The sequence below is a fragment of the Abramis brama genome, assembly GCF_963993115.1.
Source record: "Abramis brama genome assembly, chromosome: 11".
NCBI classification, from domain to species: domain Eukaryota; kingdom Metazoa; phylum Chordata; class Actinopteri; order Cypriniformes; family Leuciscidae; genus Abramis; species Abramis brama.
In genome coordinates this window covers 29,390,629-29,407,187 of record NC_139973.1, presented here as the reverse complement: position 1 = coordinate 29,407,187, position 16,559 = coordinate 29,390,629, and the positions used below count along the sequence as shown (strand labels likewise).

Below are 16,559 nucleotides of genomic sequence, written 5' to 3'. Positions count from 1 at the left end.
GAAATGTGAACAGTGTCATCTCAACAAGATGACTAATCTAGAGGTGTAATAAAAAGTCATTTGCAAAACCATACTTACAAACGTGTAACAAACTTACAAATTGCTCATCATTTGAGTTTTCTATATTCTGTATGCATCATAAACATTTTTTGTATGGCCTAACTTATTTTCTTAGTGATTTGGGGTCTTAATTTACATGGTGATTTCTTCACACATCATTTTTTTTATTTTATCTGCAGGTTTTACCAGAGTGTGGCACTTTGTTTACCAGCCACAAACGTTAATGAATGTGCAGCTCTCAGTGCAATAGTCAGATGTGATTCAGTTGTAACAGATTAAGTGTAAAACAGAATAACTTACTTTTTGTGCTGATGCTTCATGTGACCCCACATCAGATAGCTGTAAAGTTACACTTAAAAATATCAACTTAGTCAAACACTCTCAAGCAGAAAGACTATCACTCAAATTCTTAATTTACATTTATTCCTATAAACACCTCAAAGGAGAGTCCCACAAACAAAATAGTGCTATCTGATAAAACAACACTTACAAGACAAAATTAACAAACTTTGCTCATTGCTCACGAATGGATTTTGTGTATTTATTATAAATGTTACTTTTCAATGTATGCTGTGCCCTCTTTTCTTGCTGATTTGGTCTTTTTAAATTTACAGGTGTTTTGGACACACATACAATAACTCCTGTATAAATATGTTTGAAAGTTATTCAAGAGTGTGAACACTTTGCACCAGAGTGGTGTGACACACCCCTGCCAGAATATGTTGGCGTGTAAAAATACACACAAAGAGTTTAGCACAACTATTCACACACACACACACACACACAAATATCTAACTATATATTGTGTCGCTTTGATTGACCCCCAAAAACGGGTGATATCAAGGTTCAAAGAAGATGGTAATAGTCTAAACATCCTAAGCTCATCTCTTTAATTTTGTGCTGGATGTTGAAGGGCTAGTGACTTCCATGATATTTTCTAGCATGAAGCTTGGTCTGGATCACTCAACACAAAGTTTTGTGTTCTGACCACACGAAGATTACACTAAGATTAGATTTCTTGAGTATTGCATGTTTGCACTGTACCCGAAACTTAAGCGTCAACATGTATCCCTTGTGGTTGTTACACACACACACACACACACACACACACAGGTATAATTTGAAATGTAGGCTTGTCAAAAGAAAAAAAGGTACATTACTTTACAGTACAAGGTTACTCATGTGAGGAAACTGCTCGGCTACAGTACTAATAAAAGATGCTGGTCATCAGTCTGTTTTAAAGAATAAAATAAAGTAAACGTTTTATTTAAAGGAAATAGACAACTTTTCTTGCTTTTTGTATGGCAAACAAATGTATAAAATGTTTGAACATTTAAAATCCCTGTGTGTCTTATTTTACTCAGAATTTTGTAGTAAAATATGTAAATTTGTTGTTTCACACACACACACACACACACACACACACACACACACACACACACACACACACACACACACACACTATGGGTCGGGTTAAAAACTAAAACATTTTCTTTAAAAAATACTAAAATAACAAAAGTAACAACCAAATTTATATACACTAAAAATATGTTTTTGTGTGCGAGCCCAGAGAATCACCAGAAAGCTTTTGATGAAGTGTCATTCTTTAAACATCTAGCCTAAGCAACTGTCGTAAAACCATTTACAAACCCATTTAGGATGCACTCTTCCCCCGCCAGTTCCACTCGCAAACACCTTCACTGTGAGTTAGATAAATGTTTTGATTCTTTGTCTTTTTAACACTGATCCTATTGGCGTTGGGAAACAGATACAGATGTTCTAGAAAAAACGACACCTTTTCTTGTTGAGAAGAATATAGCACGGGATGTGTGGGTAATTATAGGCCTCTTTGGCTTGATGAACGTGTCTGATTCTTTGTCTTAGGCATTAACATAAAACCTAAAGTTCAGGTACTACTGAGGTACACACACACACACACACACACACACAGTTGTTCTTAAAAGAACATTTATCACTCTACAGATAAGGCGTTGTCGGGAAAATTCGTTTCGTGTACCTACCCCGAAGTGATAAAATAAAATTCTGTATCAAAATGTATAAGGAAAGACCAGTACTTTGTTTAGGCTTGGTTTGTAGGGAATTAAAAACCTGTGCACATATATTCAAACGCACATAACTATAGAACCAATTCTTAATGCGCATGTGAACGCCATCAGCATTTCTCACAGGTTCGCGTTTAAAGTCTGTGTAGAGAGAATGGTGTCGTCTTAGCGGCCCCTAATTTAATAACAAATGATCGTTGCGACGGAAGCGAATCAATCAAAACTAACTTTAGCTGGAAAATAACTTTATTAAAGAACCGCTATAAAGCCAAAACAATCTCTGTTACCTTAAATTATACGCTTATCTCTGTAAAGCTGCTTTGAAACAATCTACATTGTTAAAAGCGCTATATAAATGAAGATGAGCACGTGTGATGCTCAGATTCTCAAATAGGCCACACATGTACATTGAGCTTTGTCTTGTCGTTGCAGCAAAAAATATAAACACAGTCGTCTGGTAGCTTTTTACTGTGGTCCCCGACCACACGAAATCGTGTTAGGAGTTAAGCCATCCCACTCGGCGATGTATAACGGATCATCACCACAGTCGTTCAAATCTCTCCAAACGTAGTTGAAAAACAGAAACCAGTCTTTGTCTTGAAAAATCAGACATGGAGTATGCCATGTAAATTCGTCTCCATCATCTGCAGTGTAGAGTTTCACAATACGCAACACCTTGTCAAACGCATATCTCAGCACGCGTTTACCAGACACTGGGAAATCACATTTCACATTAGCTATGTCTTCATGAAGAAACTTTGTCAAGCTAACATTTTGCTTTTTCCTAGGTGCAAAAGTTAGTTCCTCTCTCATTTCAACAGGTCCTCTTGTTGGCAAAATACACATGACCTTTCTAGGGGTTTTAGGAGTTCCCGGAGCAAACATTGTAACAGGAAAAGATGCAGAAAGTATTCTGTGTCTAACACTGCAGCCCCTAACCTTATTTAATCCATGGTGTAGGTAGTGACGTAGGTGTGAAAAGGCAGACCAGGTAGGACCATATCATAAAACTTCATTGGCATATGGCGAGGTGTGAGTATTCACATGTCAACCAGGAAGCAAATCTCACCAAGCTTGACACTGTAAATCAGAGACCCTGTTTTTGACACATGGATTCCCTGTCAATCACTAGGGTCATAAATCAATCAAATATCAACCCAAAAGTGCCACATGGATTCCCTGTCAATCATGAGTGCCAAGGGGTCATAAATCAATCAAATATCAACCCAAAAGTGACACATGGTATATGTTAATACTACTTAGAGACTATATCAGCATAGACTAAATCACTTGAGTGTGTCACCTATAACTTAATGTTTGTAATTATTGGAATCAGCAAACAATTTTTTTTTCAAAATTGTATCACAAATTTGATGCAATGTATTGCATCACAATAAGTGTATTGTAATTGTCAAACCATTTTAGTAACTAAACTGAATTTTATTAGGTAGATATTAGGTAGGCTGCAAGATAGGCATTAATTTTTCTCAAGAAAAAAAAACAACTCACCTAATGCTGTAAACATACAGAGAGCCCTATTAGCTGGCAGTATTATTTAAGGTTAAAAATAACTCAAATTAAATATAATGTGTTTTTTTATTATAATAACAACTTTATTTAATGATATAAGTAAAAATATTATAAATATGTAATATAGTACTACACATATTAAGCAAAATACTCTCTATAGCTCTTTTTTTCTAGCCAACTAACGTTCTGGCTTTCCTGAGGTAAATGTTATGTGACATATAGGCTAATTGTTCTCCAGCTGTTTTATTGACCCCTTTGTTTGATTGATTGGTCGATATTATGTATGAGGAATATACATTTCGGTAAGTTGTAACTGTTACTGTATCTTTCAACAGTGTTCATTCGTGTTTAACGTTATTTACTATTAGCTAGAGATGATCGGTTCACGTTCCGCTAGAGATCTGTCGCGTCACAATTTACAAGCGCCAAAACGGTATTTCGTAATAAAAGTGACAGAATCTGAGAGCTGAGATTTTTTTTATATCATAAGTAACCTGCTCTGTCTAGTCTGTCGGTCTCCGTGTCCTCTTTGCTTCGCGATTTTTCTGTGAAAATGGATGTGGTGTGAGAGCGTGTGAAAAGTGTCAATTGCGTGTGTCTCACAATGAATGCGTGAGAGTTGGCAGCTCTGTTTTATGTATTGTTTTCCCTTATTGGCTAATTAATTGCAGTTTAAATGCTCAGTTTTATCATTTTAATGGTCTTACCTGAAAATATAAAGCTAGAAATATCGCAACGTTGCCGCCCGCGTCATCCAGTAGATTTCCCGATTACCGTCGAGCTGGATTCCTGTGGGACTGGATCTGGAGTCTTCTGTATTTGTCGGTTAACCATGTGGATGGATTATAACAGCCTTCTGCGCAGGAGGCCACCTTCTGGCCCATACCTATAAGCTGATAACCACTGATAACGCCCATTCAATCGAGTGATAACGTTCGAATCGGGTGTCTCTGAGAGCAGGGGCGGCACCAGAGAATTTTTAACGCATGTGCTGAGGGGGTGCTAGATTATTGACGGGGGAGCTGCGCAAAACTTGGCCACTAAATATTTAATATATGTTAATGATCACAATTAAAGTTTTAATTTTATTAAATTGTACAAGCGCAACATTCAGCATTCAATCAAATATTCTGTGTATATGTGTACGTGCAACAAGTATAATATGTGTACGTGCAACAAGCAAGATGTGCATTTGTAAATCCGGTGACGCGTGCACTGATTTTTATTAATAAACAAGTGTTTTCTCTGACAGTGTAGACTCGGCTGCAAAGATGAAGTTGACGATCGCCATCTCCGTGTGAACGCGCCATAGAGAGAAATGCAAATAATAAATAGGCCTAATGGATAATCAGAGAGTAGCCTTTTTCTTTTTTCATTTTGAATTATTTCGTTTAAAGACATTTCAAGCTTTGTGTATTTGATGTATTTCTCATGTCTGTGTGAGGCATACACTGAGTTTCGTTAATTTAGGATGAGATGCGCTCCAGTTCACGTGCAATGCAAGTGACCGCGCGGGCGCCTCCATGATTGTCTGTTATATTTGATTTTTATTAATTAAATCCAGACAATTGGTTGATGAAAAATTGATTACAATTAAGATACAATTTATACAAAACGAAATTCACTTTAAAGAAATGTTTTCTACAAAACAAAACTTGATGAAGTGGTCAAAATCCATGTCCATGTCTCATATTGCGCATCCTATCTTAGGATAGGATACTTTTCACTTTTCATAAATCAACATAAATGGAAAAAAATAAAATAAATAACATTATAATATTTTAACAAATATGAAACTAAATGCGCTTTTTAATGGCTACAACAGTATAGTAGGCCTACATACTCTCTATTTGTACAAATTGCTGCACATTCATTTAATTCTGAATTTTGCACACACAAGTTGAAAGGCATTTGTTCAAATCAAGTTCACGGATAATTGTGCGTGCTTTTATTAATCATTATGATACTAAAATCATAACAAAGTAGGCTATGCTATGTACAAAAAATCAGATGAGCCCAGAATATGAACGCAATTACACGTTAAGCATTTTCCTCCCATAGAAAACCATTATAAGAACGCTTTATGTGGCTTAATGCAGATTAGAATGTCCCCTTATTTTGTCGAAATAACGAGATATTATGTCGATACTACTGCTGTGTCCACCGTGGTCTCCACATTCTTGATCAGCGGAAACGATTTTTGCTTGTTTGGGATCTGACTGGCCAGCGTATTTGAAAAAGTTAAGCAAACTGTTCTGTCTTTTTGACATTTTTCCCCTGAGTGAAACGATCGAGGCTATCGAACAGCAATCTCAACTAGTACAACAAGCGCGCAAGTCATGTGTCACAAACATTGAACTCTACACAAACAGTAGTCTAATTTTATTTTTTTCATTTAGGCAATTCATTTTCCATAGTGACACAGGAGGTGCCGGATCCAATAAAAAAGGTTCCGGATCCAATGTCGGAGGTGACGGAACATGTTCCGGCGTGTTCCGGCTCAAATTAAGCCCTGCATATTATGAAATCACAATTATAACAATAAAAGTTACTTTTTGTCAAAGTTTAGGCAGTTTTTGTACTGAATAAATAAATAAATAAATTTTTCAATAATGTTATATTATTAGAATCAAATGAATTTTGTCAATGGACAAAGTTCATCCTCAAAATCAGAAACAACACAGAACACACATAGACAGAAATAAAGTGGCACACTTTAAATTTGTAGAATTATATGAAAAACAGATGTTTGAAATAAATGATAAACTCTAAAGACTCCTGATCAGCTTTGATTCTAATCCTAATGTAACATTATTGAAAAACTGTTTTTTTTTGTTTTGTTTTTTTTCAGTACAAAAACTTTGACAAAAAGTAACTTATTTTTATAATTGTGATTTCATAATATGTAGATATGAATCTAACTGGGAAAAGGTCAGTGTACTTTTTCGTTCATTCATTATTCTATTTCGGAATGAAAGATGAAATTTAAAAAAGGGTGCAGCTTGGTGTTTTGTTTAAAAGAAAAAAAGCAGAAATGGCTGTATTTTGTTTTCCAAATATTGTTGTCATCAAATAATAGTAGCCTAGCCTATTAGAAAAATTGACGACATTTCCGATCGTTTTTTAATTTGTAATATTTATTTGTACGTTTATTGTATTTCATTTGACTGATCCTTACCCGGAAGTAAATTACACTGTCATGCGAAGTCTTAACGTGTAATTAAACGTTGCATTCATATTCTGTGCTCATCTGATTTTTTGTACATAGCATAGCCTACTTTGTTATGATTTTAGTATCATAATGACTAATAAATGCACGCACAATTATTCATGAACTTGATTTGAACAAATGCCTTTCAACTTGTGTGTGCAAAATTCTGAATTAAATGAATGTGCAGCAATTTGTACAAATAGAGAGTCTGTAGGCCTACTATACTGTTGTAGCCATTAAATAGGTAAGCGCATTTAGTTTCATATTTGTTTAAATATTAATGTTATTTTTTTTCCATTTATGTTGATTTATGAAAAGTGAACAGCACGAGTAAGATAGGATGTGCAATATATATCGAGAGACATGGAGCGAGTCAGACATGATTTTGACCACTTCATTACGTTTTGTTTTGTAGAAAGCCTTTCTTTAAAGTGAATTTCGTTTTGTATAAATTGTATCTTAATTTTAATACATTTTTCATCAACCAATTTCCTGGATTTAATAAATAAGAAGCAAATATAACAGACAATAATAATCATGGAGGCGCCCGCGCGGTCAATTGCATTGCAAGTGAACCGGAGCGCATCTCATCATACATCCTGAGCGAAACTCAGTGTATGCCTCACACAGACATGAGAAATACATCACATAGCCTACACAAAGCTTGAAATGTCTTTAAAGGTAAACGAAATAATTCAAAACGAAAAGAAAAAGGCTACTCTCTGATTATGTAATCCATTATGTGCATTTCTCTCTAGGCTATAGGCGCGTTCACTACGAATATGGCGATCGTCAACTTCATCTTTGCAGCCGAGTCGACACTGTCAGAGAAAACACTTGTTTATTAATAAAAATCAATACACGCGTCACCGGATTTACAAATGCACATCTGGCTTGTTGCACGCACACATAGGCTATTATGTCGAAATAACGAGATATTATGTTGAAATAACATTATTAATAATAATACATCTTTTAGATTATTTGATTGAATGCTGAGTGTTGCGCTTGTTCAATTTAATAAAATTAAAACTTTAATTGTGATCATTAAAATTATATAATTTATTAAATATTAAATATTTAGTGGCCAAGTTTTGCTCATTTATATATATATATATATACACTAGTAGCGATAGTTCATTCTAAGTTTACTCAAGTGGAAGAATGTGACTAATAAACTTAGGCCTACTAGCACTATGCATTATATTTTGAAAAATAATTAGATTAACTTAATATCAAAACCTTAAATTTTCTCTGGACTCAATGATAAATACATGTCTGACCGTTGGAACGAACCAAAAAAACTAGGTGATATTATTTCCGTTAGACCTTAGCCTACATTGACGCTGATGCATTAAAGAGGAGGGGCTCCCCTGTTCCAAGATGGCGGCTCTATTGACGCATTCGTTCCAATGAACTGCCGTAGCCAAGGCGACATCTAGTGTATATATCCAGAGAATGTCTAATATGGCGAGAAGTTTCACTCTCACTTCACTTCCGGCTTCTGAACTGGTTGCAGTTCCACTCTGATTCCATATGAGGGCGCTCACAGGACGAGTGCAGAATGAATGGAGGTCAATGGCGGTATACCCCTCAAAATCCACTTTTCTCAGGATATAATTTTTTGTCTAGTAATTTGAATGTTGTATTCGAAAGGAGATGCAAATAAATTACACATTGCTGGGTGTTAGATTTTTTAGAGTCACTTATTTGCTTTAAAAAGTCTTTCAAAACGTCAATGACGTCAGAATGCAGACGTCATTAGCAGAATGCTAGCGTGTTATGGGCAACAACAACTCAACCTGTAAGAAATCAAAACAACATAAGTACTCGTTCATTCAACTTTCGACCTAAAATCCATGTTGAACTTGCAAAATCTACAATCAAACCTGAGATTTCTCAACGGCAATCGGGTGAAAGAGACAAATTTAGCCGTCTAGCCCCATTGACTCCCATTCATTCTGCACTCATGGCGATCGCCCCCAGTGGAACTCTGGTGGTACTACAACCAAAATTCGGTACAATAGGACTTAATAGGGAGTGGGCAGGCTCTCCGTAGACGGGCTCTGATATATCTATGACTTCGCACGACGGTGTAATTTACTTCCGGGTAAAGATAGGATCAGTCAAATGAAATACAATAAACGTACAAATAAATCTTACAAATTAAAAAACGATCGGAAATGTCGTCCAATTTTCTAATATTTGATGATAACAATACATCTGGAAAACAAAATACAGCCATTTCTTATTTTTTTTCTTTTAAACAAAAAACCAAGCTGCACCCTTTTTTAAATTTCATCTTCATTCCGAAAAAGAATAATGAATGAATGAAAAAGTACACGGACCGGAAAACTTGTGAAAAGATGTCGTTTAGTTTTAAACTTTTAGTACTTTTAGAGCTCTGCAGCCATCTACTCGTTAAAGTGATGTATATATATATATATATATATATATATATATATATATATATTATTATTATTATTATTATTATTTTACTTTTAAAACTGCATTTTCCAAAATATGGGCAAAAAATCTTAGACAAAACCATGTCAAATTATCCATGTTATCCCCATTAATGAAATTTAGAAATGTGGATATTTTATAAGGTGAATTTTACATTAAAAACTGTTTTTGTGTGTGTGTTTTTTTTTTTGTTTTTTTTTTATAAAAACCTTTTTTATATATATTTTTTTTATTTATTATTTATATACATTTTGTGGAGTCAAAATGTCCAAATGTGGAGTAAAAACATTAATAAACTGAGTAAAATTACATTTGTTTAAAAAAGTATTATTTTGTTACAAGATTACATTTTGTTGCCTGGGGTCTATGAGATATGTACTTACAAGGCATTTGCCCACCGGCAACTATAGTTGCCATTTGGACTTTTGATTAAGTACACAAAAAACTTCTTGTAAGATTTGTTTTGTTTGGATGATTCTAGAGACCTTCGTGATTATGTAGATATATATACTGTATATATATATGTCAACAAAAATACTTATTAGTAACATGAAAATCACCTTTCTTTGGGAGGATTTTTCTTCGCCATGCTTCCTGGAAGTAGGGGTAGGAAGTTGACAGCCTCATGTGACAGGAAGGAAGTGAATACCTTTTTTTTCTTTTTTTTTTTTTCTTGAAATCCTTTAATTGGTTGTTTGTATGTAATTTAGACATAAAACATGGATAACATCTAGAAAAATACTTACAAAAGGAAAATGACAACTATACACTGCTTAAATATTAACTAATGTTAACAAATGAAACCTTGTTTTATCTCATTATATATAAAGTGCTGTCTTTGAGCTAAAATTATCTGAGCCCCCATTTTAAAAGTATAGTCTTTTTCATGGCAAACACTTTGACTCCTTAGTTTTGTTAGTCACATGTCTCATTTAGGTTTAGACCAGTGTACCTAAAGGGTGGTGTGTGGCTTATGCATGGATTGCTTTTGCTTCTTTAGTCAACATAATGGAATATGCATGACCATGGAAATATGTCTAAGCTTTCTGCACTGTGCCAGCAGGTGGGGAAAACCTACTATAAGATTGCAGTTTGCTAATTAATTAATTATTTAGTTAAATTAATTAGTTTGCTTTTCCAGATTTGCTGTCTGTAAAATGTAGGAAACATCATATAGTAGCCTATAATTGTATAGATATTAGTATTATTATTATTAATTCAATAGAAAACTGGTCATTTTCTTCAGTATAAGCACATCTGCATACTTTTCTCTGTTTCAACACAATAAAAGGCCCATGTTCCATTATATTATTCCAAACTCTCCAGTAATCATATCATGTGGCTCATGCTGTCTTTAACAAATGAATCAGTCAACATTCATTCAATTTCTTGTCTTCACACACACAAAACAATGGTGGTGGATGGTAACAAAGTGTCTGGTAAGTTTCAGGGGAGTGGAGGAGGAATGTCACATGTGTGTCAGTGTCACAGAGTGTGGTCACATTTATACTTGTCTGTACTATGCCTTTAAGAGCAAGGGGTCAGGTTTTGTCTAGTTAGCTTAGACAGTTAGTCTCTGCTGGTAGATGCCATAACTACATCATTATGTGTGCAGCCATCTTTCTCAGTTGATTACCACTGAAAATGTATTCTGCCATAAATAACATTTATGTAATGTTACAAAGCTCATTACAAGAGGCTTTGGGATGAACTAAAAAGTTCTGCCTACCCTTGCTTCAGCTGTCACTTGAAAGCTGGTCATACTCGCCTGTCACCTCTACAGGGAGTCAGTGAAGTATAAAGGGCATGGAAGAAAAGATAGGGGGAGAAGAGAGAATGGAACGTGTTAGATCTTTAAATGACTTGAGCTCTAACATGCGCTACCCCGCCATCTAGTCAGCAAGGGGCCATGTGACGTGCTGGTAGATTGCTGGGAGAGAGGGTCACAATCCAAAAGAGGGAAGGAACACTCAATTACCCTCTCTTGTGTAAACAGACACTGGAACTGGACTAATACGACATGATCCTGAGAAGGCTTAAAGATTAAGCTGCAGTTAATGGAGATATTCAGAGGCAATGTGTTGAGGTAAAATGTTACATGTAAAATGTTGAAAAAAAAAAAAAATAATAATTTGTATAAAGAGGTATGAGGTAAGGCAAAATTGTCCTTGTGATTTACTGTTCCACATTGTAATATATCTATTTTTTATTTATTTTTTAAATTTGGAGAAAATACTATTTCAGTCTTTCTACTTTAAATGTCATGTTAAATTCAATGTTACTTGCTGTTTCTTTGTAATTGATTGTGAAATTTACTAGCAATTTCTGAGTGAATATTTTTACACAATTTTTTTCGGTGCACATTGTGTACATGAAATCTATTTTATTTAATTTTGAAAAAAATCGTATTGCTAATTATTACTATATTAAATAAATGGTAATAAATTCTAGACATATTTTGATGTTATGTACACATATTCATTTTGTGTTTATTTATACAAGGTTCTGTTTATTATGGAAGCTTGTTTCCGCCACAGAATAAAAATATAAAAAAGGTAATTGCAATTTTTTTATCTCACAAATCTGACTTTTTTTAAAATGTAAAAAAAATTTTTTCTCAGAATTGCGTAATTTAAACTCACAATTGTGAGTTATAAAATCAGAATTGTGAGAAATAAACTTACAATTCTGAGGGGAAAAAAAGTATCTTTTTTCCCCCCCATAACTGGACTTTATAACTCGCAATTGTGAGATAAAAAGTCACAATTGTCTTTTAAATTGTTTTATGGTGTGGCGGAAACAAGCTTTCGTAGCTTTAGATATTCTGCAAAAGAGAAATATTTTTTCTTTCTTTTTTTAATTGCTAAATTTTTAATTATTTTTGCAGATTACAGATTTCATCATGATAGCCTCTGAAAAATTGGAGAACATAATATCTAAAGTCAATGGCCACAAAAGGAGTTATCTCACTACAACAGGGTTAAAAACTTATTAACAGTATTGCTCAAGATAATAATCACAATGAGAAAAGCTGAACTGCTGAAGACAAACTCTAGTTCAATGATTTACTCGAACAATGAAACACTCCCGGATCAATACCCCGTCGAAGCTCCACCTGTATTCCTCCGAAAGCTGAAGTGGGCTGCTGTTGCGGGAGGTTGTGATGTCCGCCTGAGGGTGTCTGTAGGAGGCAACCCGAGACCGACACTGCATTGGTACCATAATGATGACCCTCTGATAAATGATCATGAGGATTATGATGGCTTGTGGATACGAGATTGTAAACAAGTTGATGGAGGCCTCTACACCTGTGTGGCTGTTAATCACCTGGGTGAAGCTAGAACCAGCGCTGTTCTTGCTGTGCTGGACCTTGGAGAAGGTAAGATGTTTGCTGCAAGTATGTCCCTGAGAGTAAAAGCAGCACCTCCCAGAAACAACAAAGATTGATAATTGAGTTTCGGGTTGAAGAGTCCTGAATTAGTAGAACTATAGTGGAACAATGTAAGCTTTAACAATGCATAAAGTTTGTTTGAAGCCAGCTTGACTGATTGGGCTATGTGATCTGAATTAATATGATGGGAGAGAGTTGTTTTGTCCTGACTGTCTTGGTATGATGCATGGCATAGACTGACTTTATTTCCTTCAGTGGTAATAAAGTCCTTAGACCTACTCTACCAGAAAGAAATAACATGTGCAAAAATTGTACAACAATCACTGGGGCGGTGAATGTGATTCCACCAAGTACAACGCAGAACCTGATTTCACCAAGTGCAACATGTTTCTGGATCAACATCTTTGCTGATCCTGGAACAACATTCTAATCAACCAATCGGATTTGAGGGACAAGTTTACAGTTTATGTCAAGTCTGGGCTTACAACCAGGGTTTGGTGTTTCTACATAAGTGTTATTCACAGGGCCGGCACTAGCCATTTGGGTGCCCTAAGCACAAATGCTTGGCGGTGCCCCAACCCCCCCCCCCCCCACACACACACACCCACCCACCCACCCACACACCCACCAAAGGAATAACAACCATTCAGAATTTCTTAGTTAGGTTCTCTTTACTTCCAAAATAACTGCTGCAAATAAATAATTTTACATTAACAATGGCACCAAACATGAAAATAAATAAATAATATAAAGGTTAAAATTATAAATACCAAATACCACCACAATTACTAAAAACACAGATTTGGAACTGAACAATGTAAACAAAGAAAGTTAAAAGTGCAAAGGTCTGATGAGGCACAATATAATAATTCTGTACATAATTTGACAACTCTGTGAATATGAAAATTCACGGGGGGGGGGGGTTTGCAGTTTCAAAGTTTTTTTTTTTTTAAAAAGACTCAACATGCAGGGCTAAAGCCCCGGACCTTTTGCACTACTAGCGACGCCCCTGGACATGCATACACGCATAGGCGTAATTTGCGGGTAGGACATGTCCCCACCACTATTTTCTAAGGTCGATATTGTCCCCACCACTTTTGAAACATCTCGCGACACGAATGTACCAATACAAATAAACAAAACATCTCCAGTTAACCAGCAGAGCATTCATTTCATTCGTTTTTTAAATAAGAGGCGATCTAGCGCTGAAATGTGTTGTTTTTTTAAATCAACTGATCAAAGTGCTCGTTGCCGCTGCGATCAGTGGCGCGGATACTATGTTTGTTTCTGGCTCGCGCACAGCCTTCACTCAGACGCGCGCTTCAATCCGTTGTGGAGAGACTCTCTATTCGTTCCGGTGCAATTAGAAAACAAAAAGCACAAAAAAGTGTCCCTGCCTGATATACAACCACTGAAAAACATAATCGGTTTTGATGAGAAAAAAAAAAAAAAAAAAAACTATATGAGTGCGGATTAGAACTCAGAACCTCTGACACGCTTGGCAAAAATTCTACCCCTGGACCACTTAAGTACACACTTCATATTGTCGGATCAACATATAATAGGCCTCATTGAACTACCACTTAAACTCAATATTAACATGCTTTAGACATATTTTATTTGTTATTTATACTAGTAGCCTATTGTGATGATTTTTCACGACCCAGATTTTCTGGTGCCCCCCCAAGCACTTGGTGCCCTACGCGCAGTGCGTGATGTGCGTGTGCGGAGCGCCGGCCCTGGTTATTCATCATTTCCCTCTGATTTTAGGGATAAGTTATGGGTAGGGTTAGGAGTAGGGATAGCGTTATGACAAAATTTTCAGACAGGAATGTTGTTCCAGGATCAACAAAACACATTGATCCTGGAACATCCTCGAACATTGATCCTGGTCTTACTTGGAAAAATCACGGTGACCCACTGGCCCAGTACCCTTATAGGGGACCTGTTTTGCACCTTTTTATAAGATGCAACAGACCAAACTCTCAGGTGTCCTTTAGAATGTGTCTGTGAATTTTGGCTCAAAATAACCCATAGATAATTTATTATACCATGTTGTAAATGCCTATTTTTGAGTGGAAGGAAAAACATGCTCTTTTCGTGCATGTATCTTTAATTACAAATGAGCTGTTTCTCCCCACCCCGCTTTCCAGAAGACTGTGGAGCCTTTACAGCTCTTGCCTCAGAATACTCATGTGTGTGGTAGATTTTTCCCTAAACCTAACTACATACCTGGGTCTCATGTACAATCGACGTCCCCGGACGTCTACAGTCGACATTAGTCTATCCTGGTCTCGTCTACAATCGACATCCCCGTTCAATAATATTTATACTCTAACTAGCGCGTCTACCGTCAACGTCGGTCGAGTCACCTAACTAACTTGTTCCCCTAACTAGCTTACTTCCTGCGCAGGAATAATCAACAAACAGACAAACAGGCAAATGTCCTTTGAATGCTTTAATCACGGCCGGAAGAGTTCCCGAGCAGTTCTCAGGGAATCTCTCCCAAGAAGAAGCAAGGCCGGAGGATCTCAGACAAATTCCATTGAGAATCCCACCAGTAAACCCGGATACAACAGTTTTTATAGAATAAGGGGTATGGGCGAAAATGACATGAAACATTACATAATTTGATTGGTCCTTCATAGACAAACCCTTCTGTTACTAGGTAGGAGCAAATTCTGTTGTTCCAAATCACAAGGTTTCAAACCTAGTCATCTGTCTAGTTTCATTTCCCCTATTTGTTATTTATACACACACAAACTCAAAGTCACAAGTTTTCTGAAAGGGGAAACATACATCATTCAAAAACATACTGCAAACAAACTGCAAGAAAAAAAAATGTTAGTTATGATTAATTAAAAAATCCATCACAGGTGACATTGTAGTTCTTCATCATTATAAAAGTTTATTATCTACATGCGTTTTAAAGCCATATCAGTCTAAACTTCTTATATTTTCTGAGTGCACACCCGAAGCATGTGCACAGAAAGCTGGATGTCAGACAGTGCGTCCCGTGAGTATTAAACTAATTTCTCTTTCACGTTAATGCACAAAACTGTCAAATACACGCAATGTTATGTCAAAAACACACAAAGTTCACATAAACACAGTCGGTTATGTCTGTGAACATAAACAGCAGGGAAAGAAATCGAATGTGTATATTAGATCTGTGTGGCAGCAGCGTAATATACAGTAAAACGTGAAAAAGTATATTATGTGAAATATACAGAACCTACTGCTTCATTTACTGTTAATAGTTATGCTAATTGGGCAGAGTCCATCAGCAGTTGTGGGTGGTGTCTAAGCATTTGTGAAGTCGCCTAAGCATTTGTGAAGTTGTGAAGGCTTGTACTGAGAGACTGCTTATTATAAATCGGGATTAAAAAAGAGGAGTGGGTGGATTTTTACCATTATAGGGTGGTTGTGAACACACTGCCGACACAAATTTATGTCCAAACACCATGTAAAAGTGAATTTTACATAATAGGCCTCCTTTAAAGGGACAACTTTCTACCTTATCTACCCCTAAAAGGTGCACAATAGTGCCTTAGAGTAAAATGTTCCCTTAAATTACTGTTATAATTTTTTTAGGGTTAAATAAGTTACAAAAATGTCCCATTAAGCATACTACCCCAATGACAAGCTGTTCTATCTCTACACTCTTAAAATTAAAGGTGTATTGGTTTTATAAAAAAATCTTCAACCTCCATAGAACCTTTCCAAACCACAAAAGGTTCTTTATAGGCTCTTTATATTATTAAAATTAGCAAAAAAAAAAAAAAAAACTTTTCACTTAAAGGTTATTTTGGGAACCCAAAATTCAAGGTTCTTCTAT

General features: G+C 35.8%; 1 protein-coding gene across 1 annotated transcript in view; it reads left to right on the top strand.

Moving 5' to 3' along the window:
* Window positions 1-11,154: 11,154 nt before the first annotated feature.
* spega (striated muscle enriched protein kinase a) overlaps window positions 11,155-16,559 on the top strand; it is a 101,664-nt gene continuing 96,259 nt past the window's right edge. Inside the window, exons 1-2 of the mRNA XM_084127790.1 lie at window positions 11,155-11,416; window positions 12,218-12,709. Of these exons, the coding sequence (XP_083983916.1) occupies window positions 12,352-12,709 (358 nt within the window). The 5' untranslated portion in view covers window positions 11,155-11,416; window positions 12,218-12,351. The remainder of the gene's footprint in view (window positions 11,417-12,217; window positions 12,710-16,559) is intronic.